General features: G+C 48.8%; 1 protein-coding gene across 1 annotated transcript in view; it reads left to right on the top strand.

Annotated features, from left to right (window-relative positions):
• The window catches only part of LOC140392897 (E3 ubiquitin-protein ligase HECW2-like), a 595816-nt gene that overhangs the window by 284246 nt on the left and 289267 nt on the right, over positions 1-22303 (top strand). The window contains 2 exon segments of the mRNA XM_072478670.1: positions 3535-3642; positions 22113-22207. Coding sequence (XP_072334771.1) covers positions 3535-3642; positions 22113-22207 — 203 coding nt within the window.

Here is a 22303-nt window from a genome sequence, read left to right as displayed (position 1 = left end):
CCCCCCGCTCAATTCTCCGGCCCGGATGGGCCGAAGTCCCGCCGAGAAATTGCCTGTCCCGCCGGCGTAAATTAAAGTAGGTATTTACCAGCGGGCCAAAGCGGCGTGGGCGGGCTCCGGGGTCCTGGGGGGGGGCGCGGGGCGATCTCGCCCCGGGGGGTGCCCCCACGGTGGCCTGGCCCGCAATTGGGGCCCACCGATCCGCGGGCGGGCCTGTGCCGTGGGGGCACTCTTTCCCTTCCGCCTTCCCCACGGTCTCCACCATGGCGGAGGCGGAAGAGACTCCCTCCACTGCGCATGCGCGGGAATGCCGTCAGCTGCCGCTGACGCTCCCGCGCATGCGCTGCCCGGAGACGTCATTTCCGCCCCAGCTGGCGGGGCACCAAAGGCCTTTTCCGCCAGCTGGCGGGGCGGAAATTCGTCCGGCGCGGGCCTAGCCCCTTAAGGTTGGGGCTTGGCCCCCAAAGATGCGGAGCATTCCGCACCTTTGGGGCGGCGCGATGCCCGTCTGATTTGCGCCGTTTTGGGTGCCAGTCGGCGGACATCGCGCAGTTTCCGGAGAATTTCGCCCAGGTTTTGCATATCCTGCACTTGCATGGGAATCTATGGTGGGATGGGGTCGTTGGGGATGATTAAAGAGTGAACCAGGATGTTGCAAAAGGAAGGGTCCCTTTGGAATACTGAAATGGGAGGGGAAGATATATCTGGTGGTGACACCCAAGGTGAGAACAGGGGGGATTTTGATTGTGTTCTCTGAGGGAGGGGAAAAGATGATAACTAAAGTGTGGGAAATTGAATGGACAAGGTCCATGACCTATTAATCATGAAACAGTAAGGAAGGTGGCATTTTCAGAACAGATGCGACAGAGAACCCGTGGGAATAAATAGAATCCTTATTAAAAAAGACAGGGTGGGAGGAAGTATAGTCAGCATAGTTGTAGGTGTCAGTGGACCAAGAGTGGATATTGGTTGATAGACTATCCCCAGAGGACAGAGAAGTTGAGGATGGAAAGTGCAAGAGATGGACCAGTGAAATTGGAAATGAAGTTGATCGAAAACTACCATTCCATTCCAGGTTGAGAGCAGGAAACGGTACTGACACAATCATTGGCCTACTGGACAAAGATGTTTAGGAGAGGTTCTGAGGAAGGAAACAAACTCATTAGTTTCCTCCAAATAAAAGGTGTTACTTATGGGAACTTATATGGATCTCAGTGTTTTCCTTTTAACGTGGTATGTGGAACAGCTTTGGTCCAGTCCTCAGATCCCCTCCCAGCTACATTTTTAAGCTACATTGATGACTGGATTGCTATTGTATCATGCTTTTACCCAAATGGGAAACTTTGCTTTCAGACCATAACCTCTGCCCTCATTTTATTTTTGTTTGGCAGCCATTGGTAATGTTTCTGTTATTCCCATTTACACCTCTTCTGGACCAATCATTTGTTTCTTTACTTGTCCCATTACCATCTAATGTAACCTAATGCCATCATCCTTTTCTCTTTTAACATCTCCTGCGTGCTAACCTACACAAGAACATTCCTCTTGTTTTCTCACTCCCCTCCTTTTCCTGCCCCTGTATTTGTTTAAAATCGGTGTTAGCCCTTTTTCCATTACTGTGGAAAAATCATCAAACTGAAATGTTAATTCTGCTTCTCTTTCTACCTGATGCTATCTGATTTCTTGAGTATGTCAAGCAATTTCTATTTCAGACTTCCTGAACCTGCAATATTTTAGTTTTGCATTTGTATTTGCATTAAATTCATCCTGCTGATGTGTTCGCTACAGGGATCAGTGTTATATGGCTCTGTGCTTGAGTGCTGAAAATTTAACAGGTTGTGAATATCTTCCTTTGCCTAGCATCACCGAGGGTGACAATATAAAGTGTGTGAGTGCTTGGTGTTTGAAGAGCCGGATGCAATTGCAGAGTAATTAGATATTAATTTTACATGTTCTTGGCTGTGAGTTTGAGAGGTTGAACTGAAAGTCAGAGTTGTTACATACAGCGCACTCTTGTTAAAAGTGATTCTCTCAATGTTCATATGCATTTATAGCTGAGATAGACTCTGAATAGGAGCCACATTCCAGTACAAATACTAATTTATTTACAAAGTAAATCTGAATTCTGTTTTGGTGCGTCATCATAACATGTGTGCATTTGTTTCGATAGATAGGGGTGATGACCTTTGATATGTTGATGCGTTGATAGTAGTGATTATTTGGGATGTTGGTCAAATAAATGACCCTATCAAGGTTCACTTATATTGAATTCAGCTTTAATCTACAGGGAGCATCCAAAGGACCGTTCTTGGCGATTGAGAACATGCCAAGAGAAAATGGCTGAGGCAGTGCTAAGTTCATTATTTTTGCAGTGAAAAGTTTGGGCTTTGAATTTTGGCTGCCTTTTCCCATGGCACTGGCTGCTTTTGACATTCTCTAGGAATCTGTTGCAAAGGTATTATGTAACTATGCCAATTTTCCAAGATTAATTACCGAGGAGTTCTAGTTAGAAACAATTGCATGTCAAAAGCTGAAGGTATAAATGCAATATAATAATAGTTCTGTTACTAATAGAATGTCTGACCCAATATCAGCGTTCTATTGTAATATCCAGAATAATTTTTTATTTCTTTCCTTTATTTAATTTGGCCATATTGATGATTTTTCTAATTCTACTACTTTGCATTATTATCTCTATTCAAATGTTGCCAGTGTGCCTAGTCATAACATATTCAGCCCAGCTCCCTCATTGTCAAAGTCTTTTGAATAACTACCAGCGTGAACATTTAATCATTATGTATTGTCAATCACATTATCTAGGATGGGATTTACTGAGCAAAATGCTGCGTGTTTCATGGAGGCGGGAGGCGGCCTGCCATTGGCCGGCTTCAATGGAAGCCGTTGTCCACAGTGTTTCCCGTTGAATGCATCCCTCGCCGCCGGGAAACCCGGGGGGGGGGGGGGGGGGGGTGCGCTGTCGGTGGGACCATAAGTTCCCGCCGGTGTGAACGGCCAGAAAACATTGCCCCTTGTATTATGGACATTCGTTGTATCACATACCACTGCACAAAACCAATAGAAATTCTTCCACGCATAATTATTGAACTCCCAGCTGATAAATGGGGTAAAAAGTATTTAACTCAAAAGAAGTTCACATCACTCTGAAATTTTCAGCATTTCCTGACAGGCATTTTATCAATCACAATACAGGTTAACTGGAATTTTCCTGCAGTCTGGATAATGTTAATAGGATTGAAGTTGGTTGGTGAAGATGAAACCAAGATAAACAGCTATTCTTTATTAAGAGAGTTTATTGACTTGTTGAGTTTCACAGTTCTCCTCCCACACAATCCATTGCCTCAGCTATCAGCTATTTGTGTGTTCAAAGACAATTAATACCTGTCACTTGTTTCTTGTAGCCATAACAATATAATTGACATGACATTAACAAACCATAATAATATGATTGATATGACATTAACAGAACTAAATAGAGTCAACATTACTGGATTCACTTTTTTTTTTCTTTTACAGATGAGATTTCCCCAGGAAATGTTTGGGACTCCAAAAACCGGGGTGTAAATGGAACACAGAAAGGACAGATTGTGTGGCGGATTGAACCCGGGCCATACTTTATGGAGGGTAAGGACAAATCATTTCACATCTTGTGGCACTAAAGCAAATTGGTGAAAGACAATAGCTTGCATTTATATGGGGCGTGATTGTATGGCCTTGTGCCCGATTCGGGAAGCAACAAGGTAATTAAATCTTGCGAGAGGCCTCTCAAGAGATTTGTGACGCTTGGGATATCTCTCGGGATCTCGCACCGCCATCTGAATCTTTCCCTCACTGGGTGGGATCCAGATTTACATATTTAAGCTTGCAGTTAGGCTCACTCAAATATGTCTGCGCTGGAGTCTCCCAGGGCCCGAGATTGAACAGCCGCGCTTGGGAGACCTCGCCGTGGCGCCGTTTAGCACTAGTCCACACAGACATGGCACCTCGGGGGTTCTCCCAGGCTAACGGAGGCTCCAGGTGTCGGGCTCTGGCAGTGTGATACCCTGTCACTGCCACCCGTGCACCCTGGCAGTGCCACTCTGGGTGGCAGGTTGCCCATGCCTGGATCGGGGGCATCCTGCCCTTATGAGGTAGGGGTGAAGGGATCTCGAGGACTCCCTAACAAGTAGGTTGGTGTGTTGAGGGTTCCGGAGGCGTGGTCAGGGGTTGATAGATCAGGTGGCATTTAAAAATCGCACCCAGATCTCCTCCTGTACTGATGAGTTAATCAGTGCATGGAAGTAAGTACGGCTGAGTGCGCCCAAAACGGGACACTTTTTTTGCTGTTAAATCACGCCTATGGTGTCTTTAAGGTAGTATAATATCCCAAGACACTTCACAGAAATTGGGCCACTTAAGGAAATATAGAATAGGTGACCTAAAGGCCAAATTTAAAGGAGTGACTTAAAGGAGGAGAAAGTGCTAGAGAAGCAGAACTGGCAGTGTATCTTTTCACACTGTTGATGTCTTTTTAAAAAAAAAAAATATTTTATTGAAAATTTTTGGCCAACCATCACAGTACATTGTGTATCCTTTACACAGTAATGTCACAATATAAATAACAATGGCCAGTTTTATAAACAAGAAATAAATAATATATAAACAAAAACAAAAACAAAACTAAATGGCAACTGCCTTGTCCCAAATAAATATTCTCCAAAAATATGTTTTAACCGTCCAATATACAATTATCTATAACAACAACCTATACATATTATACTTATATACTTATATATTAACATCCCTGAGAATCCCTCTGGTTCCTTCCCCCCCCCCCCCCCCGGGTTGCTGCTGCTGTCTTCTTCTTTTCCATTCCCTCTATCTTTCTGCGAGGTATTCGACGAACGGTTGCCACCGCCTGGTGAACTCTTGAGCCGATCCCCTTAGGACGAACTTAATCCGTTCCAGCTTTATAAACCCTGCCATGTCATTTATCCAGGTCTCCACACCCGGGGGCTTGGCTTCCTTCCACATCAACAGTATCCTGCGCCGGGCTACTAGGGACGCAAAGGCCAAAACATCAGCCTCTTTCGCCTCCTGCACTCCCGGCTCTTCTGCAACCCCGAATATAGCCAACCCCCAGCTTGGTTCGACCTGGACCCCCACCACCTTCGAAAGCACCTTTGTCACCCCCATCCAAAACCCCTGTAGTGCTGGACATGACCAGAACATGTGGGTGTGATTCGCTGGGCTTCTCGAGCATCTCGCACACCTATCCTCTACTCCAAAAAATTTACTGAGCCGTGCTCCAGTCATATGTGCCCTGTGTAACACCTTAAATTGTATCAGGCTTAGCCTGGCACACGAGGACGATGAGTTTACCCTACTTAGGGCATCAGCCCACAGCCCCTCCTCAATCTCCTCGCCCAGCTCTTCTTCCCATTTCCCTTTCAGCTCGTCTACCATAATCTCCCCCTCGTCCCTCATTTCCCTATATATGTCTGATACCTTACCGTCCCCCACTCATGTCTTTGAGATCACTCTGTCCTGCACCTCCTGCGTCGGGAGCTGCGGGAATTCCCTCACCTGTTGCCTCGCAAAAGCCCTCAGTTGCATATACCGGAATGCATTCCCTTGGGGCAACCCATATTTTTCGGCCAGCGCTCCCAGACTTGCAAACGTCCCATCTACAAACAGATCTCTCAATTGTGTTACTCCTGCTCTTTGCCATGTTCCAAATCCCCCATCCATTCTCCCCGGAGCAAACCTACGATTATTTCTTATCGGGGACCACACTGAGGCTCCCGTCTTTCCCCTATGCCGTCTCCATTGCCCCAAAATTTTCAGAGTAGCCACCACCACCGGACTTGTGGTGTATTTCTTCGGTGAGAACGGCAACGGCGCCGTCACCATGGCTTGTAGGCTAGTCCCCCTGCAGGACGCCTTCTCCAATCTCTTCCACGCCGCTCCCTCCTCTTCTCCCATCCACTTACATACCATTGAGATGTTGGCGGCCCAGTAGTACTCACACAGACTCGGTAGCGCCAGCCCCCCCCTATCCCTACTACGTTGCAAAAATCCCTTCCTCACTCTCGGGGTCTTCCCGGCCCACACAAAACTCATGATACTCTTCTCAATCCTTTTGAAAAAAGCCTTCGTGATCACCACCGGGAGGCACTGAAACACAAAGAGGAATCTCGGGAGGACCACCATTTTAACCGCTTGTACCCTCCCTGCCAGTGACAGGGATACCATGTCCCATCTCTTGAAGTCCTCCTCCATCTGTTCCACCAACCGCGTTAAGTTTAACCTATGCAATGTACCCCAATTCTTGGCTATCTGGATCCCCAAGTAGCGAAAGTCCCTTGTTACCTTCCTCAGCGGTAAGTCCTCTATTTCTCTGCTCTGCTCTGCTCCCCTGGATGCACCACAAACAGCTCACTTTTCCCCATGTTCAGCTTATATCCTGAAAATTCTCCAAACTCCCCAAGTATCCGCATTATCTCTGGCATCCCCTCCGCCGGGTCCGCCACATACACCAATAAATCGTCCACGTAAAGAGATACCCGGTGTTCCTCTCCTCCCCTGAGTACTCCCCTCCACTTCCTGGAACTCCTCAATGCTATTGCCAGGGGCTCAATCGCCAGTGCAAACAATAATGGGGACAGAGGACATCCCTGCCTCGTCCCTCTATGGAGCCGAAAATACGCAGACCCCCGTCCATTCGTGACCACGCTCGCCATCGGGGCCCGATACAGCAGCTGTACCCATCTAATATACTCATCTCCAAAGCCAAATCTCCTCAACACCTCCCAGAAATAATCCCACTCCACTCTATCAAATGCTTTCTCGGCATCCATCGCCACCACTATCTCCGCTTCCCCCTCTGGTGGGGGCATCATCATTACCCCTAGCAGCCTCCGTATATTCGTATTCAGCTGTCTCCCCTTCACAAACCCAGTTTTGTCCTCATGGACTACCCCCGGGACACAATCCTCTATCCTCATTGCCGTTACCTTGGCCAGAATCTTAGCGTCTACATTTAGGAGGGAAATAGGTCTATAGGACCCGCATTGCAGCGGGTCTTTTTCCTTCTTTAGGAGAAGCGATATCGTTGCCTCCGACATAGTCGGGGGCAGCTGTCCCCTTTCCTTCGCCTCATTAAAGGTTCTCATCAGTATCGGAGCAAGCAAGTCCACATATTTCCTATAAAATTCGACTGGAAATCCATCCGGTCCCGGAGCCTTCCCCGCCTGCACACTCCTAATTCCTTTCACTACTTCCTCTATCTCGATCTGTGCTCCCAGTCCCACCCTCTCCTGCTCCTCCACCTTAGGAAATTCCAGTTGGTCCAGGAAGCACATCATTCTCTCCTTCCCATCCGGGGTCCGAGCTTCGTATAATCTTTTATAGAATGCCTTGAACACTCCATTCACTCTCTCCGCTCCCCGCTCTGTCTCTCCTTCCTCATCCCTCACTCCCCCTATTTCCCTCGCTGCTCCCCTTTTCCTCAATTGATGGGCCAGCAACCTGCTCGCCTTCTCCCCATACTCATACTCTACACCCTGTGCCTTCCTCCACTGTGCCTCTGCAGTACCCGTTGTCAGCAAGTCAAATTCTACATGTAGCCTTTGCCTTTCCCTGTACAGTCCCTCCTCCGGTGCTTCCGCATATTGCCTGTCCAGCCTCAAAAGTTCTTGCAGCAACCGCTCCCGTTCCCTACTCTCCTGCTTTCCTTTATGTGCCCTTATTGATATCAGCTCCCCTCTAACCACTGCCTTCAGCGCCTCCCAGACCACTCCCACCTGGACCTCCCCATTATCATTGAGTTCCAAGTACTTTTCAATGCACCCCCTCACCCTTAGACACACCCCTTCATCTGCCATTAGTCCCATATGCATTCTCCAGGGTGGACGCCCTTCTGTTTCCTCCCCTATCTCCAAGTCCACCCAATGTGGAGCGTGATCCGAAATGGCTATAGCCGTATACTCCGTCCCCCTCACCTTCGGGATCAACGCCCTTCCCAAGACAAAAAAGTCTATTTGCGAATAAACTTTGTGGACATAGGAGAAAAACGAAAACTCCTTACTCCTAGGTCTGCTAAATCTCCACGGGTCTACTCCTCCCATCTGCCCCATGAAATCTTAAAGCACCTTGGCTGCAGCCGGCCTCCTTCCAGTCCTGGATCTCGACCTGTCCAGCCCTGGCTCCAGCACCGTATTAAAATCTCCCCCCATTACCAACTTTCCCACCTCTAGGTCCGGGATGCGTCCTAGCATGCGCCTCATAAAATTGGCATCATCCCAGTTCGGGGCATATACGTTCACCAAGACCACCGCCTCCCCCTGTAATTTGCCACTCACCATCACGTATCTGCCCCCGCTATCCACCACTATGGTCTTTGCCTCAAACATAACCCGCTTCCCCACTAGTATAGCCACCCCCCTGTTTTTCGCATCTAGCCCCGAATGAAACACCTGCCCCACCCATCCTTTGCGTAGTCTAACCTGGCCTATAAGTTTCAAGTGCGTCTCTTGTAACATAACCACGTCTGCAAATGATGGGAGGTATTTGTCGATTGCTGAGTCAGGTTGACACATTTCTTGTTGTTTATAATCTTTGAGACTGTAACTTCAAAGATTAGGGGCGAAATTCTCCCCCAACGGCGCGATGTCCGCCGACTGGCGCCAAACACGGCGCCAATCAGACGGGCATCGCGCCGGCCCAAAGGTGCGGAATGCTCCGCATCTTTGGCGGCCTAGCCCCAACATTGAGGGGCTAGGCCGACGCCGAAGGGATTTCCGTCCCACCAGCTGGCGGAAATGGCATTTGTTGCCCCGCCAGCTGGCGCGGAAATGCGGCGCATGCGCGGGAGCGTCAGCGACCGATGTCAGTTTCCCGCGCATGCGCAGTGGGGAGAGTCTCTTCCGCCTCCGCCATGGTGGAGGCCGTGGCGGAGGCGGAAGGGAAAGAGTGCCCCCACGGCACAGGCCCGCCCGCGGATCGGTGGGCCCCGATCGCGGGCCAGGCCACCGTGGGGGCACCCCCGGGGTCAGATCGCCCCGCACCCCCCCCCCCGGACCCCGGAGCCCGCCCACGCCGCCTGGTCCCGCCGGTAAATACCAGGTTTGATTTACGCCGGCGGGACAGGCAATTTCTGGGCGGGACTTCGGCCCATTCGGGCCGGAGAATTGAGCGGGGGATCCCGCCAACCGGCGCGGCCCGATTCCCGCCCCCGCCCAATCTCCGGTACCGGAGACTTCGGCGGGGGCGGGGGCGGGATTCACGGCGGCCTACGGCCATTCTCCGGCCCGGCGGGGGTCGGAGAATGACGCCCTAGATCTTTACCATTTCAATTATATCTTGCCTTAAAAAAAAGTAGTGTGAATACACTTAGCTTTAATATGCACTTAAACCTATCACATGCTTTTCCAGTCAAAAAGGTTAGAAGTCCCATAAACTGGCAGCTACATGTAATGAACTTAAATTAATCAAATTCATGCAACAAGCATGGTAATTTTATATTACAATGCTAATTTCCAATGTGAAAATCTGCCAGGAAAAGTGATGCAACTGTGGTTTAATACTGAAAATTGAAAATGAAATGAAAATCGCTTATTGTCACCAGTAGGCTTCAATGAAGTTACTGTGAAAAGCCCCTAGTCGCCACATTCCGGCGCCTGTTCGGGGACGCTGGTACGGGAATCGAACCGTGCTGCTGGCCTGCCTTGGTCTGCTTTAAAAGCCAGCGATTTAGCCCAGTGTGCTAAACCAGCCCCTTTTTTAACTGGTACTTAAGACATAGGGTGTGATGTACCGGCCATGCTGTGTCTGAAAAGCATTGTGCCACGGCATTACGTGGCCGGTAAGTGGCAGAAGACCCCACTCCCGGGACTTACCAGCTAGCCATGCCTCGCCAGATCTAACATGATCTCACAAGACGTCGCAATGTGAAGCCCGCCCATTGTGGGCAGGATCACTTTTTGGAAGATCTGCATATTAGAGCGAGACAGCGAGTCTTATCCTGTTTTGTGGGGGTCTCCCATGGGATCAGAGGCCCCCAGCTGCATGCTCTCTGGGCAGGCTGGTCTTCTGGTGCCACCTGGGCACCCTGGCACTGCAGCCCGGGTGCCAGCCTGGCACTGTCAAGGTGCCAAGCTGGCAGTCTCTGCATGGCGGGGATCAGGCCTGATGGTGCCCTCCGCAGGTGGGCAGGGGGGTCTTGGGATCCCTTTACAGTTGGGGTTTGGGGGTTGCATCGGGGGCTTGAGAGATCGAGATGGCGTCCCGATTTCTCTCTCTTCCTGCACTGAGGAGTTTCAGCGAGTGTGGCTCCTCGGTGCAGGAAACAGAACTAAGTGTGGCCTTGGCTGTGTGTTCTCTGCTGAGGCCCCTTATCTAACCAGAGCCAAGTTAAATAGCGTTGTGTTTCTTGGCGCTGCGAATGCTGGCTAAAAGAGCTCCCTTTGAGATATAGTTCCCATTTGGTTCGATCGCACCCATAGAAATAGGTAAGTCAGGAAATGGTGCAATAGTAAACAATGTCACCGGAGTGTTCTAACTTATGCATGCTCTATGCTTTACTTTTTAAATGTTTTTTGTGAGTGTTAAATAATAAGAGAAAGAAACAAGCAGCTAGCCTGATGTTTAAATTGTGAACTGTGGTGATTAATCTTTGCCTGGCTTTGCCTTAACTTAGTTAAAAGCAAGATGACCCACCAGATTGATGATAATGGTAGAGTGGGTGATATCCTAGGCCATGAAGTTACTGATTGTGGTTAACTCCAATGGCCTACAATGCCTCGTGGATGGCCAAATTTGAGTTGCTGGATCTGTTTGAAAGTTATCCCATTTAGCACAGTGACAGTACCACACATCACGATGGAACATATGCTCAATGTGAAGTGAGGACGTTATCCCCACAAGGACTATGCAGTAGTCACTCCTACCGATATTGTCATGGACAGATACATCTGAGACAGGTAGATTTTTGAAGACAAGGTAAAGTAGGTTTTTCTGACTTCTTGCTTCCCGCATTACCGACTGCAGACCCAGTCTAGCATCCATGTCCTTTAGGATTCGACTGGCTTTGTCAGTAGTGGTGCCACTGAGCCACTCTTGGCGATTGAAGCCCCCACAGGGCTAAATCGCTGGCTTTTAAAGCAGACCAAGCAGGCCAGCAGCACGGTTCAATTCCCGTACCAGCCTCCCTGAACAGGCGCCGGAATGTGGCGACTAGGGACTTTTCATAGTAACTTCATTGAAGCCTACTTGTGACAATAGCGATTTTCATTTCATTTCATTTCACAAAGAGGGCATTCTGTGCCCTTGCAATCCTTACTGCTTCTTCCAATTGGTGTTCAACATGGATGAGAACCGATTCATCAGCTGAGGGAAGATGGTAAGTGGTAATCAGCTGGAGGTTTCCATGCCCATGTTTGACCTGGTGCCATGCGACTTCATGGGGTCCAGAATCAATGTTGAGAACTCCCAAGGCAACTTCTTCTCAACTGTATACCAGTGTACAGTCACCACTGTTGGATCTGTCCTGCTGGTGGGACAAGGTATATTCAGGGATGGTGTTGGTGGCATCCAGGACATTTTAATGACTATGGCTATATCAGGCTCTTGCTGGGCCTGCTCTTGCTATGGGACAGCTCTCCCAAGCTACCAGATGTTATTAAGGAGAACCTTGCAGGTCAACAGGGTTGGGTTTTCTGAAGTAATTTCCGGTGCCTAGGTTGTAGCCAGGTGGTTGGCCTAGTTTTGTTCCTTGTCGAGTTTTCTGTAGCAGTTTGATACTACTGAGTAGCTTGTTTGGTCACTTCAGAGGTCATTTAAGAGTCAACCACATTGCTTTGAGTAACATGTAGACCAAACCAAGTAAGAACGGCAGGTTTCCTTCCCTAAAGGGCATTGGTGAATCAGATGGGGTTTTTCTGACAATTGTTTCATGGTCACCGTTACTGAGTCTAACTTTCATTTCCATTTTTATATTAAATTCCACCAACTGTTGTGGTGGGATTTGAACCCGTGTCCCCAGAGCATCAGACTGGGACTCTGGATTACTAGTCCAGTGACACTAAAACGTACCATTGCCTCCCCTGCTTGCTACTGTCTTTATGTCTGTTTGCCTTTCCAGAGTGTTTTTCAATCATATAAGAGGATCTTCTTGAGTTATTGCAGTGTTTCTGCTTTACTTGTTGCAGTAAATGGGCTTTCGGAGGAGGCTTTTAACAAAGCTGCATTAAAAATTAAAACTGGGATGCTGTTCTCTAGGAAGGTACTTTGCCATAGATTAGTGTTTTTCAAACTTTTTTTCCGGGACCCATTTTTACCAACCAGTCACCCTTCGGGACCCAACCCAGCCGACCTTCACGACCCATGGCGGCCGACCTTCGCGACCCACGCCGGCCGACCTTCGCTACGCACGCCGGCCGACCTTCGCTACCCATGCTGGTCGACCTTCGCAACCCAGACCACCGACCTTCACGACCCTCGCCGGCTGACCTTCACGACCCACGCCAGCCGACCATCGCAACCCATGCCGGCCGGCCGACCTTTGCAACTCACGCCGGCTGACCTTGGCGACCCACCATTTTCTCTTGCCTTGTTTGCTGCTGACAAAATGGAGGAATCGCAATCGCGCACAAAGAACGTGATGTCAATGTTCAGGGGGTGTGACCTGCTGTCTGCGTCCCTTCAGGCAGGAAGATTACATAGAATTTTTAAAAAATCTTCTGCGTCTCCGATTGCACAAATTCGCCGGCAACAGCCGCAGCAGCTGGCTTTTTTTTAAACAGTTCGGGGGGGGGGCATTTATTTGATAACATTTTACAGGAAGAAAATGTAGAAACTGAAAATGTTTTCATCTCTAGAAATTGGAGGTTCACTACATTTCACCTAAACATTACAATTAAAATGTAAAAAAATAAAAACACTTAAAAATCAATTAATTGATAAAGCTTCCAAATACGACCTGCAGGCACTTTGTTTTGGAGTGTTTAAAAATCAAGATTAAAAAAGTTGACATCTCTTGGTTGAATTTACAGCTGTGGTGAAACCATCGTTGGATCACTCACTACACATCCTAGTAGTAGTCTTTGTTATACTGATTGCTGTACTCACTCCAGAACTGTTGAAGTCGCGCCTTCTGTTGACGGCTCCAGTTCTGTTTGAAGCCCTGACCTTGGAGGAAGTTTTCATTTCTGTAGCCTTGGTTGAAGCCACGATTTCCCTTGCCCCTGACATTTTGTCTATAGCCTCCTCGGTTGCTGCCTGGACCCCTGTGGCCTGCTGCGCCCCTATGGCTGTAGGCTCACCTTCATCCAACAGTTCCAATGAAGGTGAAGCCTTCCGGTGTTGGAAAGTATGGAGTCTCCATCTGTCCAAAGTTAAGCTCCACAGAACAATTGTGGCACAGAACATGCGGAAATGAGGCTCTGTCAGCGAGACTGTCTTTCCCAATCTTAAATGCGACACCCAGATCCTGACCATTCTTGGAGTAAGAGACTTCCACTTCATTAGCATCAAAGATCAGAAAGCAACCAATCACAGCATTCCTCCCAAACTTTTTGCAGCTGGCTTTTAACAATGCCGGCTGCGAGCGGCCTTCAAAAAGGCTGTGACCATATAAAAGAAATGTGGTCGCACTGCGCATGCGTGCCCGCTCATCGGTGCGCATGCGCAAAACTCTGCACATGCGCACCGATGAGCGGGCACGTATGAGCAGTGCGGCCGCATTTTTCTTATGTGGTCACAGCCTTTTTGAAGGCTGTTCGCAGCCGGCATTGTTAAAAGCCGGCTGCTGGGCGTGAATTCGCGCAATCGGGAGCGCTGCAATGGATGCCTCCGCGACCCTCCCGACACCCGCCCGCGATCCACCCACAAGTCGCGCCCCCGACTTTGAAAGTGCCTGCCATAGATCACTCAGCAATTTTGACAACCTCGCTTCAAGCTGCAGAGAAAATGTAACTTTTCATGCAATCTCACCAGCATTCTCTGGTTCTTCTGTCTAGCAGTTAAAAATAGAAAATTTCAAATGTGTAAAGAACATACAGCATCCTGTAATAATTATGCAAAATGGGTCTGTGGCAAGTTGATGATGTAATACCTTGAGCAAAATTGGAGCTTATGTTGTACAAGTTTATGCTATCCCTTTTACAGCATGGCCCTTAGGAGCCAAATGTTTCATATTTGATAGCTTGGTACCTTTCTCCCTTGCAGGAGTTCCTCAGGGTAGTGTCCTAGTTCCAAGCTTCTTCAGATTCTTCATCAATGACCTTCCCTTCGTCATAAAGTCAGAAGTGGGAACATTTGCTGATGATTGCACAGTGCTCAGTATCATTTACAACTCCTGAGTTACAGGAGAAATCCTTGTGCACATGTCGTCAGTCATGGCCAACATTCAGACTTGATAAGGGACAAGGGGCAAGTAACACTTGTGCCACTAAAGTTCCAGGTAATAACCATCTCCAAATAGAGAGAATCTCAGCATCTCTCCTTGACAATCAATAGCATTGCCATTGCTGAATCCCCCGTAACCGACATCCTGGAAGTCACTACTGACCAGGAACTTAAACATTTTTTTTTAATTCCAAACAATACAAAAGTTTCCAAAATCATACAAAAAGCACGAGCAACCATATTACAGGCAGTTTGTCATGTTATACCTTTATAAATTAACTAATTTAACCTACAAAACAACCTCCCATCCCCTCCCCCCTATTAATTGCTGGCAACAAACAAATCTTTGAAAACAGGGATAAACAGCCTCCATCTCGATTCAAATCCCTCCTCTGACTCTGCCACACCCCCAATCATGCAGTAGCCCTCGGTGGCACCACCGACCTCCGTCCAGGTAGTATCCGTTGCTGGGCAATCAGAGAGGCGAAGGCCAGGACATTGGTCCCCTTCCCCTCCAGCAGCACGGACACCTTTCTCCCCCCACCACTGCCGCACCTTTTCTACATTCGGCACCCAGTAATAATAGTTTTTTTTCATTTGTTTTTTAAAATAAATTTAGAGTAGCCAATTCATTTTTTCCAATTAAGGGGTAATTTAGTGTGGCCAATCCACCTACCCTGCACATCTTTAGGTTGTGGGAGCGAGACCCATGCAAACACGGGGAGAATGTGCAAATTCCACATGGACAGTGACCCAGAGCCGGGATCGAACCTGGGACCTCAGCACCATGAGGCAGCAGGGCTAACCCACTGCGCCACTGTGCTGCTCTCCCAGTAATAATATAATAGATTTGGCAACGCCAGCCCCACTGACCGCCGTCCCCTCTGCAAGGGAGGCTCTCTGGATCCTAGGTACCTTGCTTGCCTACACAAATGCCGAAATTAACTTATCTACTCACACAAAGACATCTTTAAGGAGGAAAATTGGGAGAGACTGAAACATGAACAGGATTCCCGGGCGAATGTTTATTTTTATGCACTGTGCCTGCCATGGAAATTGAGAGAGCATCCCACCTTTTCATGTCCCCTCTCACCTCCTCCACCAAGCTGGCCAAATTCAATTTGTGCATCACGACCCACACATGAGCCACCTGAGTACCTAGATACCTGAATTTTGTTTTGGCCAGCTTGAATGACAAGGTTCCCAAATCTGTATCCCTACCCAGGGAATTCACTGGGAAGACCTCACTCTTAACCATGTTAAGTTTATATCCTGAGAATGATACAAACTTCTTAACAACCCCATTATACTCCCCATACATGAATATGGGGCCGAAACATATAGCAACACATAGTCTGCATGAAGGGACACCCTGTGCTCTCAACCCCCTTTCAATGCCACACCATTCTTTTACAACCTAAGTGTGATGGCCAGGGGTTCAATAGCTAATGCAAATAGCAAAGGGGACAACGGGCATCCCTGTTTGTTAGCCGTTTGGCTGCTGTTGTATAAAGAGTCAAGAGTCCTGCTCCTTTTCACAAACACCTTTATTTTCCTTATTTTTCACCTTCATTTGGCCATGTGGGTCGTGATGCACAAATTGAATTTGGTACACACTCTGTACAAAACTCTACCATCACATCACATGCCCCAAAGGCCACTTCTGAAGCCTCTTTACATATCAGTGTCAATTATTGGTTACTTAACATAAAAGAGACATAAGGGGCGGGATTCTCTCAGCCCACGCCGGGCTGGAGAATCGCTGGGCCGACCGCAAATCGCGTGACGCCGTCGTTGTCCGCCGATTCTCCAGAGATTCTCCACCCGGGATGGGCCGAGTGGCTGCAAAAGAAATCCAAGTTCCGTCGGTGCTGTCCTCGTGTGTTCTTATCCGGTGGGACCTCGGCGTGGTCGGGGAGGGCCTCCGCTGTGGCCTGGCCCGTAATCGGGGCCTACCGATCGGCGGGCCGGCCTCTCGGTCTGGGGGCCCTCTTTTGCTCCACGCCGGCCCCTGTAGCCCTATGCCATGGTGCATCGGGGCCGGCGCGGAGAAGGAAGCTACCACGCATACGCGCCGGCCGCACTGCGTATGCGCGCATTGGCGCCGGTCGCAGTGCGCATGCGCAGACCCGTGGAGCCCATTTGACGCGATATCGGCAGCTGGAGTGGCGTGGGTCGCTCCAGTGCTGTGCTGGCCTCCTGAGGGGCTCGGAATCGCTGCTCCTGGGGTCCTGTTGATGCCGCCGTGTTTCCCAACCCATTCCTTAACACTGTTACGCGCCCCTATGCAGCCGGAAGTATTCCAGGCTCAGTGCTTTCAACAATCTCACCCAGGGGATAAACGGCCCAAATCCAAACTGTCTCAGGACCTCAAAAATGTACCTCCACTCCACCCAATCAAAATCCTTCTCTGCGTCCATCGAAATAATTACTTCTGGCACCCTTCCACTAGACGTGGTCATGACCATATTCAAAAGCTTCCTAATGTTACTTGACAACTGTCGTCCATTCACAAAATCAGCCTGATCCTCGGAGACCACCTCCTGAACGCACCCCTCCAGGCACCTCACCAAGACCTTTGCTAGCACCTTCACATCCATGTTCAACAAGGAGATGGGCCTATAAGACCCACATTCCATGAAATGCCTCAAATGCTTTATTGATTTTATCTGGAGCCGTCACCAGCCCTTCCCCCATCATCCCTAACCTGAACTATCTCTCTGTAGCTGCCTGTTGGCTCAAATTGTGAGTAACAGACAGGTGGTCGTCTTCTCATATTTACAGAATATATCCATGAGCGATGCAATTGGCTCACCACCTTCACAAATGATACCAGTTCGAACTCCACCTGCAACCCCTTTTTCTCCATTAACAGCTCTTTTGTCTGGGCTCCCTCTCTCCCAGATGCCTAACCCTCCACGGATCCACCTCCGCACCTTCCCCGACGCGCCCCCCCCCCCCCCCCCCCCCCCCCCCACCCCCAATGAATATCTCCAGTTCCTTCACCATTCCCAACATTACTTAGGGCTTTCACCTAGAAGACAAAAAAAAATCCTCTGTCTGGAAGCTAGAGAACAGTGCAGACAGGGGCGGTGAAAGAAACTACAGCTGTAACACTTATTTGGAAGCTCCATGTGTCCATTCATAAGGAGTACCCTGTGTCTAGACCCCTCAGATCCATTGGCTAGATGCCATTCATAGTTTTCTAGTAGTGGGCTGTGATTGACCGCTTCCACATACCAGTTGCAACCTTGATTCATTCATCTCCCTTCATGGATCAGTGACTCTAAGTGGTGAAACTTCAATGTTTAGAAACATTGACCACATCAAAAAAAGGTAAGTGCATTCCAAACACTGAGTGCATTCCAATCACTCAATGTGTGATTACAGGGGTACGGAGGGGGGAGTCTCTCTATTGCAGTTGTCTCTGAGAGGGGTCTCCCCATTTCAGGGGTCCCTGGGGGGGGGGGGGGTCCCTATTGCAGGAGTCCTGGGGGGCTCTCCCTTTAACAGGGGTCCTTGGGGGAGGGGGGTCTTCCTATTGCAGGTGTCCATGGGAGTCTTTTCCTATTCCAGGGGCCCCTGGGAGGGTCCCCCTGTTACAGGGGTCCCTGGGGGGGGGGGGTCCCTATTGCAGGAGTCCTGGGGGGGCTCTCCCTTTAACAGGGGTCCTTGGGGGAGGGGGGTCTTCCTATTGCAGGTGTCCATGGGAGTCTTTTCCTATTCCAGGGGCCCCTGGGAGGGTCCCCCTGTTACAAGGGATCCCTCCATCACAGGGGTTCCTGGGGTGTCTCCCTGTTTAGGGGATCCTGGGGTATCTCAAAAAGGCAGCACGATAGCAGGAATCTCTCATATTCCTCGACATGCATACATTTGCACGGCAGGGGACACAGAATTGCACCCCCATTTGCATTCCACGAGGATCATAAATCGATTACAATTCTCCTCTGGCCGGAGAACTTAGAGCGGGATTCTCCGTTGGCTGACGGCAAAATTGTGAAACGCCCGACGGTACCCCTGGAATCAGGGACTGCGCCAGGGTCAGAGGTCCCCATGGTGCTGGCCACCGCCGCTGTCAGGGGTGTGAGGAGGGGGAGGAGGACATGAGCCCTCAGTGCCAACCGGGGCCACCATGTAGCCTGTTGGACCTTGTTGGGCACAGGGATATGCACCATGTTACATGTTGGCCTTTCACCCTCTGCAGACAATGGATATTGGAATACAACCAGCAACGGTGGCGTTCCTGCTAGTCGCTGCAGCCCTGGGGGATGCCATGTGGCTGTACGAGTTGGAGCAGTTCGAGGAGGAGGACGTTGTGGCAGCGGATCATGCTTCAGCGGAGTGTGCCGCAGAGGAACAGGAGGCATCCGCCCAGGATGTAGTGCTGGGCGCCCAACAGGCCCAGGAGGAGGAGGTGCCAAGGAGGTGCCGCATGAGGCCTCGTGTATACCGGCAGCGCCTGCCATTCGAGGACCTGCCGGACCGTGCATGCGTCGAAGACTCCGGCTGAGCAGGGAGACAGTGCGACTTATCTGCCAGATGATGGCACACCTGGCACCATGGGGGTAGAGGGGAGGACACCTGCTCCCGGTGGCCGTCAAGATGTCAGTCGTCCTGAACCTTTACGCTGTGGGATCCTTCCAGGCGCGGAGTGGGACCTGTCCAGGATCGCACAGACCTCAGTGCACAGGTGCATCCGTGCCGCCACAGAGGTTCTGTATGCTCAGGCGGCTCAATACATCCATTTCAATGTGGACCGAACCCACCTGGATACCCCGGCAGCGGGGTTCGCTGCCATCGACAAGATGCCCCTGGACTAGGGGGTGATCGACAGGATGCATATACCCCTATGAGCACCTGCATATGACAGGCTGCTCTACACAAACTGAAAAGAGTTCCACTTGATGAACATGCAGCTGATATGTGTCCATCAGATGCGCATCATACATGTCTACGGCCGATACCCAGGCAGTGTGCATGACACCTTCATTCTGGCATACTTGACGATTCCTGACATGTTCAAGACGCCCCCTCCGGCTGAGGGGTTGGCTCCTGGGCGGCAGGGTTTATCCACTGCGCTCTTGGATCATGACACATATCCGGAGGCCACAGACCGACGCGGAGACCCGCGGAGACATGCCCATATAGCAAGCAGGAGCGTGATCGAGTGGTGCTTCGGCCTCCTGAAGCTGCGGTGCGGGTGCCTGGACTGCTCTGGAGGGGCCCTCCTGTGTAATGCTGAGAGGGTCCCCCGCATCCTGGCAGCCTGCTGTGTTCTCCATAACATCGCAGAGGGTCGATGGTGTAGGAGGAGGAATGGCAGGCCTCATATGACGAGGGAGATGCGGGGGGAGGGGGAGGGTGGGCAGGACATGGAGCCCAGGCAGGCACAGGAAAATTGTAGTTGAAGGTTGCATCTGCATCCAATAGATGTCATGTGACCTTAGTGTACATTATACAAAAAGGCTCCACATCCAAAAGCCAAAATCAAAATTGCAGTCTGTGGAGTGACGACAATAATGGATAGGAAGTTGCGCACGCTGAATTTTAGCATACTGCCATGCTATTCCCACCTGAACATGGGATAAAATCGAGGTTGTAAAATTCTGACAGGAAGTGGTGGGTATGAACTAAGCATGGACGATCGTCTGTTATCATTCAGAGGTAGGATTTGGGGAAGTGGCTTGAGTATTCATCATTCAGAAAATGGTCTAAACTTAATTTGCTAAATAAACAATTACAGTTTATTGTTTACCTGTATGTTTTTTTCCTACATTGAATGTGTAGCCGATGACTATCAAGGTTACTGAACATTTTTCCCCCCCAGTAAAAATCTAGTTTGATTGGATCGTAACAGAACCTTGGTGCCAATTGATTAATGTCAGAGTGTACTCTGCTTTCATGTGAAGTAAGGCCTCTTTTCTTCCATTGCAGTATAAGAATTACTGTTGAATCTTTATAAAATCTGAATGGGTAAATTGAGAAACAGACATATACATCCGTGACACCTGCAAAAATATTGTTAAATGTTGGAAAGTCAAGTCAGAAAATCTACAGAAAATTGGGGAATAAAAAGAAAAACTGAGATTGCTGAAAATGTACAGCAGGTCCTCCAGCATCTGAAAGTAGAAAGGACAATTATTATTCAATTTGTGACCATTTGTCAGAATAGTGTGATTATTTACAATATTCAAACAAAAATAAAAGCCTAACTTTATCATTCTTTTAAAAATTATTTCATCGTCAGCTGCTTCATAGGATTATGGAGCAAGAGGGCCATTTGTTGCATGGTTAATTGGAGAAATGTTCTAACTGTTCTCAGCTGGAGTACTCCTGGTGGCTCTAATTTAAAAGCTGGGTATAGGCTGCACATGAAATTAAGATCCTTTAAACTTATGATTGGATAAACTGTGCTGTATTTACGTCTGAACTGCTGTCATGCGCTTCCGGGTGGTTGAGGCCTGAGACATAGGCCTGAATTTTCACTCCTGGTTGGGGAGCGTAGAGCTGCTGCAATTCCCAGCTCCACAAATCTGATATCGGAAAAAGTGCTCCAGAACTTCCAGTTTTCATTCTGCGGTGTTGGGTTTATGGGAGCCAGGTGGGAGATCCCAGAAACTGTGGAGGTTGCTAGGTGTGGAGGCAGGCTGGGCAAACTATTGAAACAATTGAGGAAAATAAATAGTAACACAAAAAGCAGTCTTCCAGCAGCACACACTCCCCATGCTCAATTCATGCCAACCCATGCCACCTCATGAACCGACCCACTCTCCATGGCCTATATGCCCTCCATGCCAATCTATGCTCCTCCACTTACCCGCATGCCAACTTATGCCCCTTTGCACAACTCCCATTGCTCCTCATTCCCTCCATGCCGAAACTAGGAGCATCTACCAAGGCTATTTATGATCCTGATGTCACCTTAATACCAACTTATGCCAATCAATCCCCCACCTATCATCCTTTCAGCTAACCATGCCAATTCACTCCAAACCCACCATGGGCTGACCTCAACACCCATGCTGAGATTAAATAAAGTTCTTAAGTGTCTATTAACTATTTCACTCATTCGAAAAGACTCTTGCTGATAACCCATTCACTACATTTAACCTCTTTCAACTCCTTATAAAATCAAACATTGGAATTCATAGTCGCACTTCAAAGTGTTTTTTACCCACTTGGAACTGTCAATCAAACTGTGAACTTTTAAAAGTGAAGCAGCTCTGTGAACCACTGATGTGCAATTTTGTAACCTGCCTCCCCACTTCCCCTCCCCTGCCCCTGCACAAATAGCAGGTGCCATATTGGGGGTGGGAGCTCCAAGTCTGGCCTCCGCTGCTATTATTGTGACAACAGAGAAGCTATCTGTCTGTCTGAAAATTCAGGCCAAGGGATGTAAAGTACCCTGAAGATCATAAATGAATACCCTCATTGATATCCTGAAACAAAATGTGGTAAGACTACAAGAGCTGCATCCAGCTCAAAGGAAAACTGGAGCTGGTCAATATACAATAGCAATGATAAGGAGCTCCAACCACCTGTTAATTATGTTTCAGTTTTAGTATTGTATGCCTTTAAGTTTGTTACTTTGTTTAAACTATGTCATCATATATTGAGCAGTGTTACCAAAACTTACAACACAGATTCTAGAAACATTTTTTATAGTCACCTTGTAAAACTCTGTATATTTTTCTCTCTTTGCTCCTCAGCTGAAACAAAAATCTGTTTCAAGTACTATCACGGTGTAAGTGGAGCACTAAGAGCCACAACTCCATGTATTACAGTAAAAAATCCAGCTGCGATGGTAAGTGGAATATTTACTGCATGCTAATATAAAAGCAAAATTCTGCGGATGCTGGAAATATGAAATAAAAACAGCACATGCTGCAAATACTCAGCC

The sequence above is a fragment of the Scyliorhinus torazame genome, chromosome 2, assembly GCF_047496885.1.
Source record: "Scyliorhinus torazame isolate Kashiwa2021f chromosome 2, sScyTor2.1, whole genome shotgun sequence".
NCBI lineage: Eukaryota > Metazoa > Chordata > Chondrichthyes > Carcharhiniformes > Scyliorhinidae > Scyliorhinus > Scyliorhinus torazame.
This window is presented reverse-complemented; position numbering and strand designations above follow the sequence as displayed.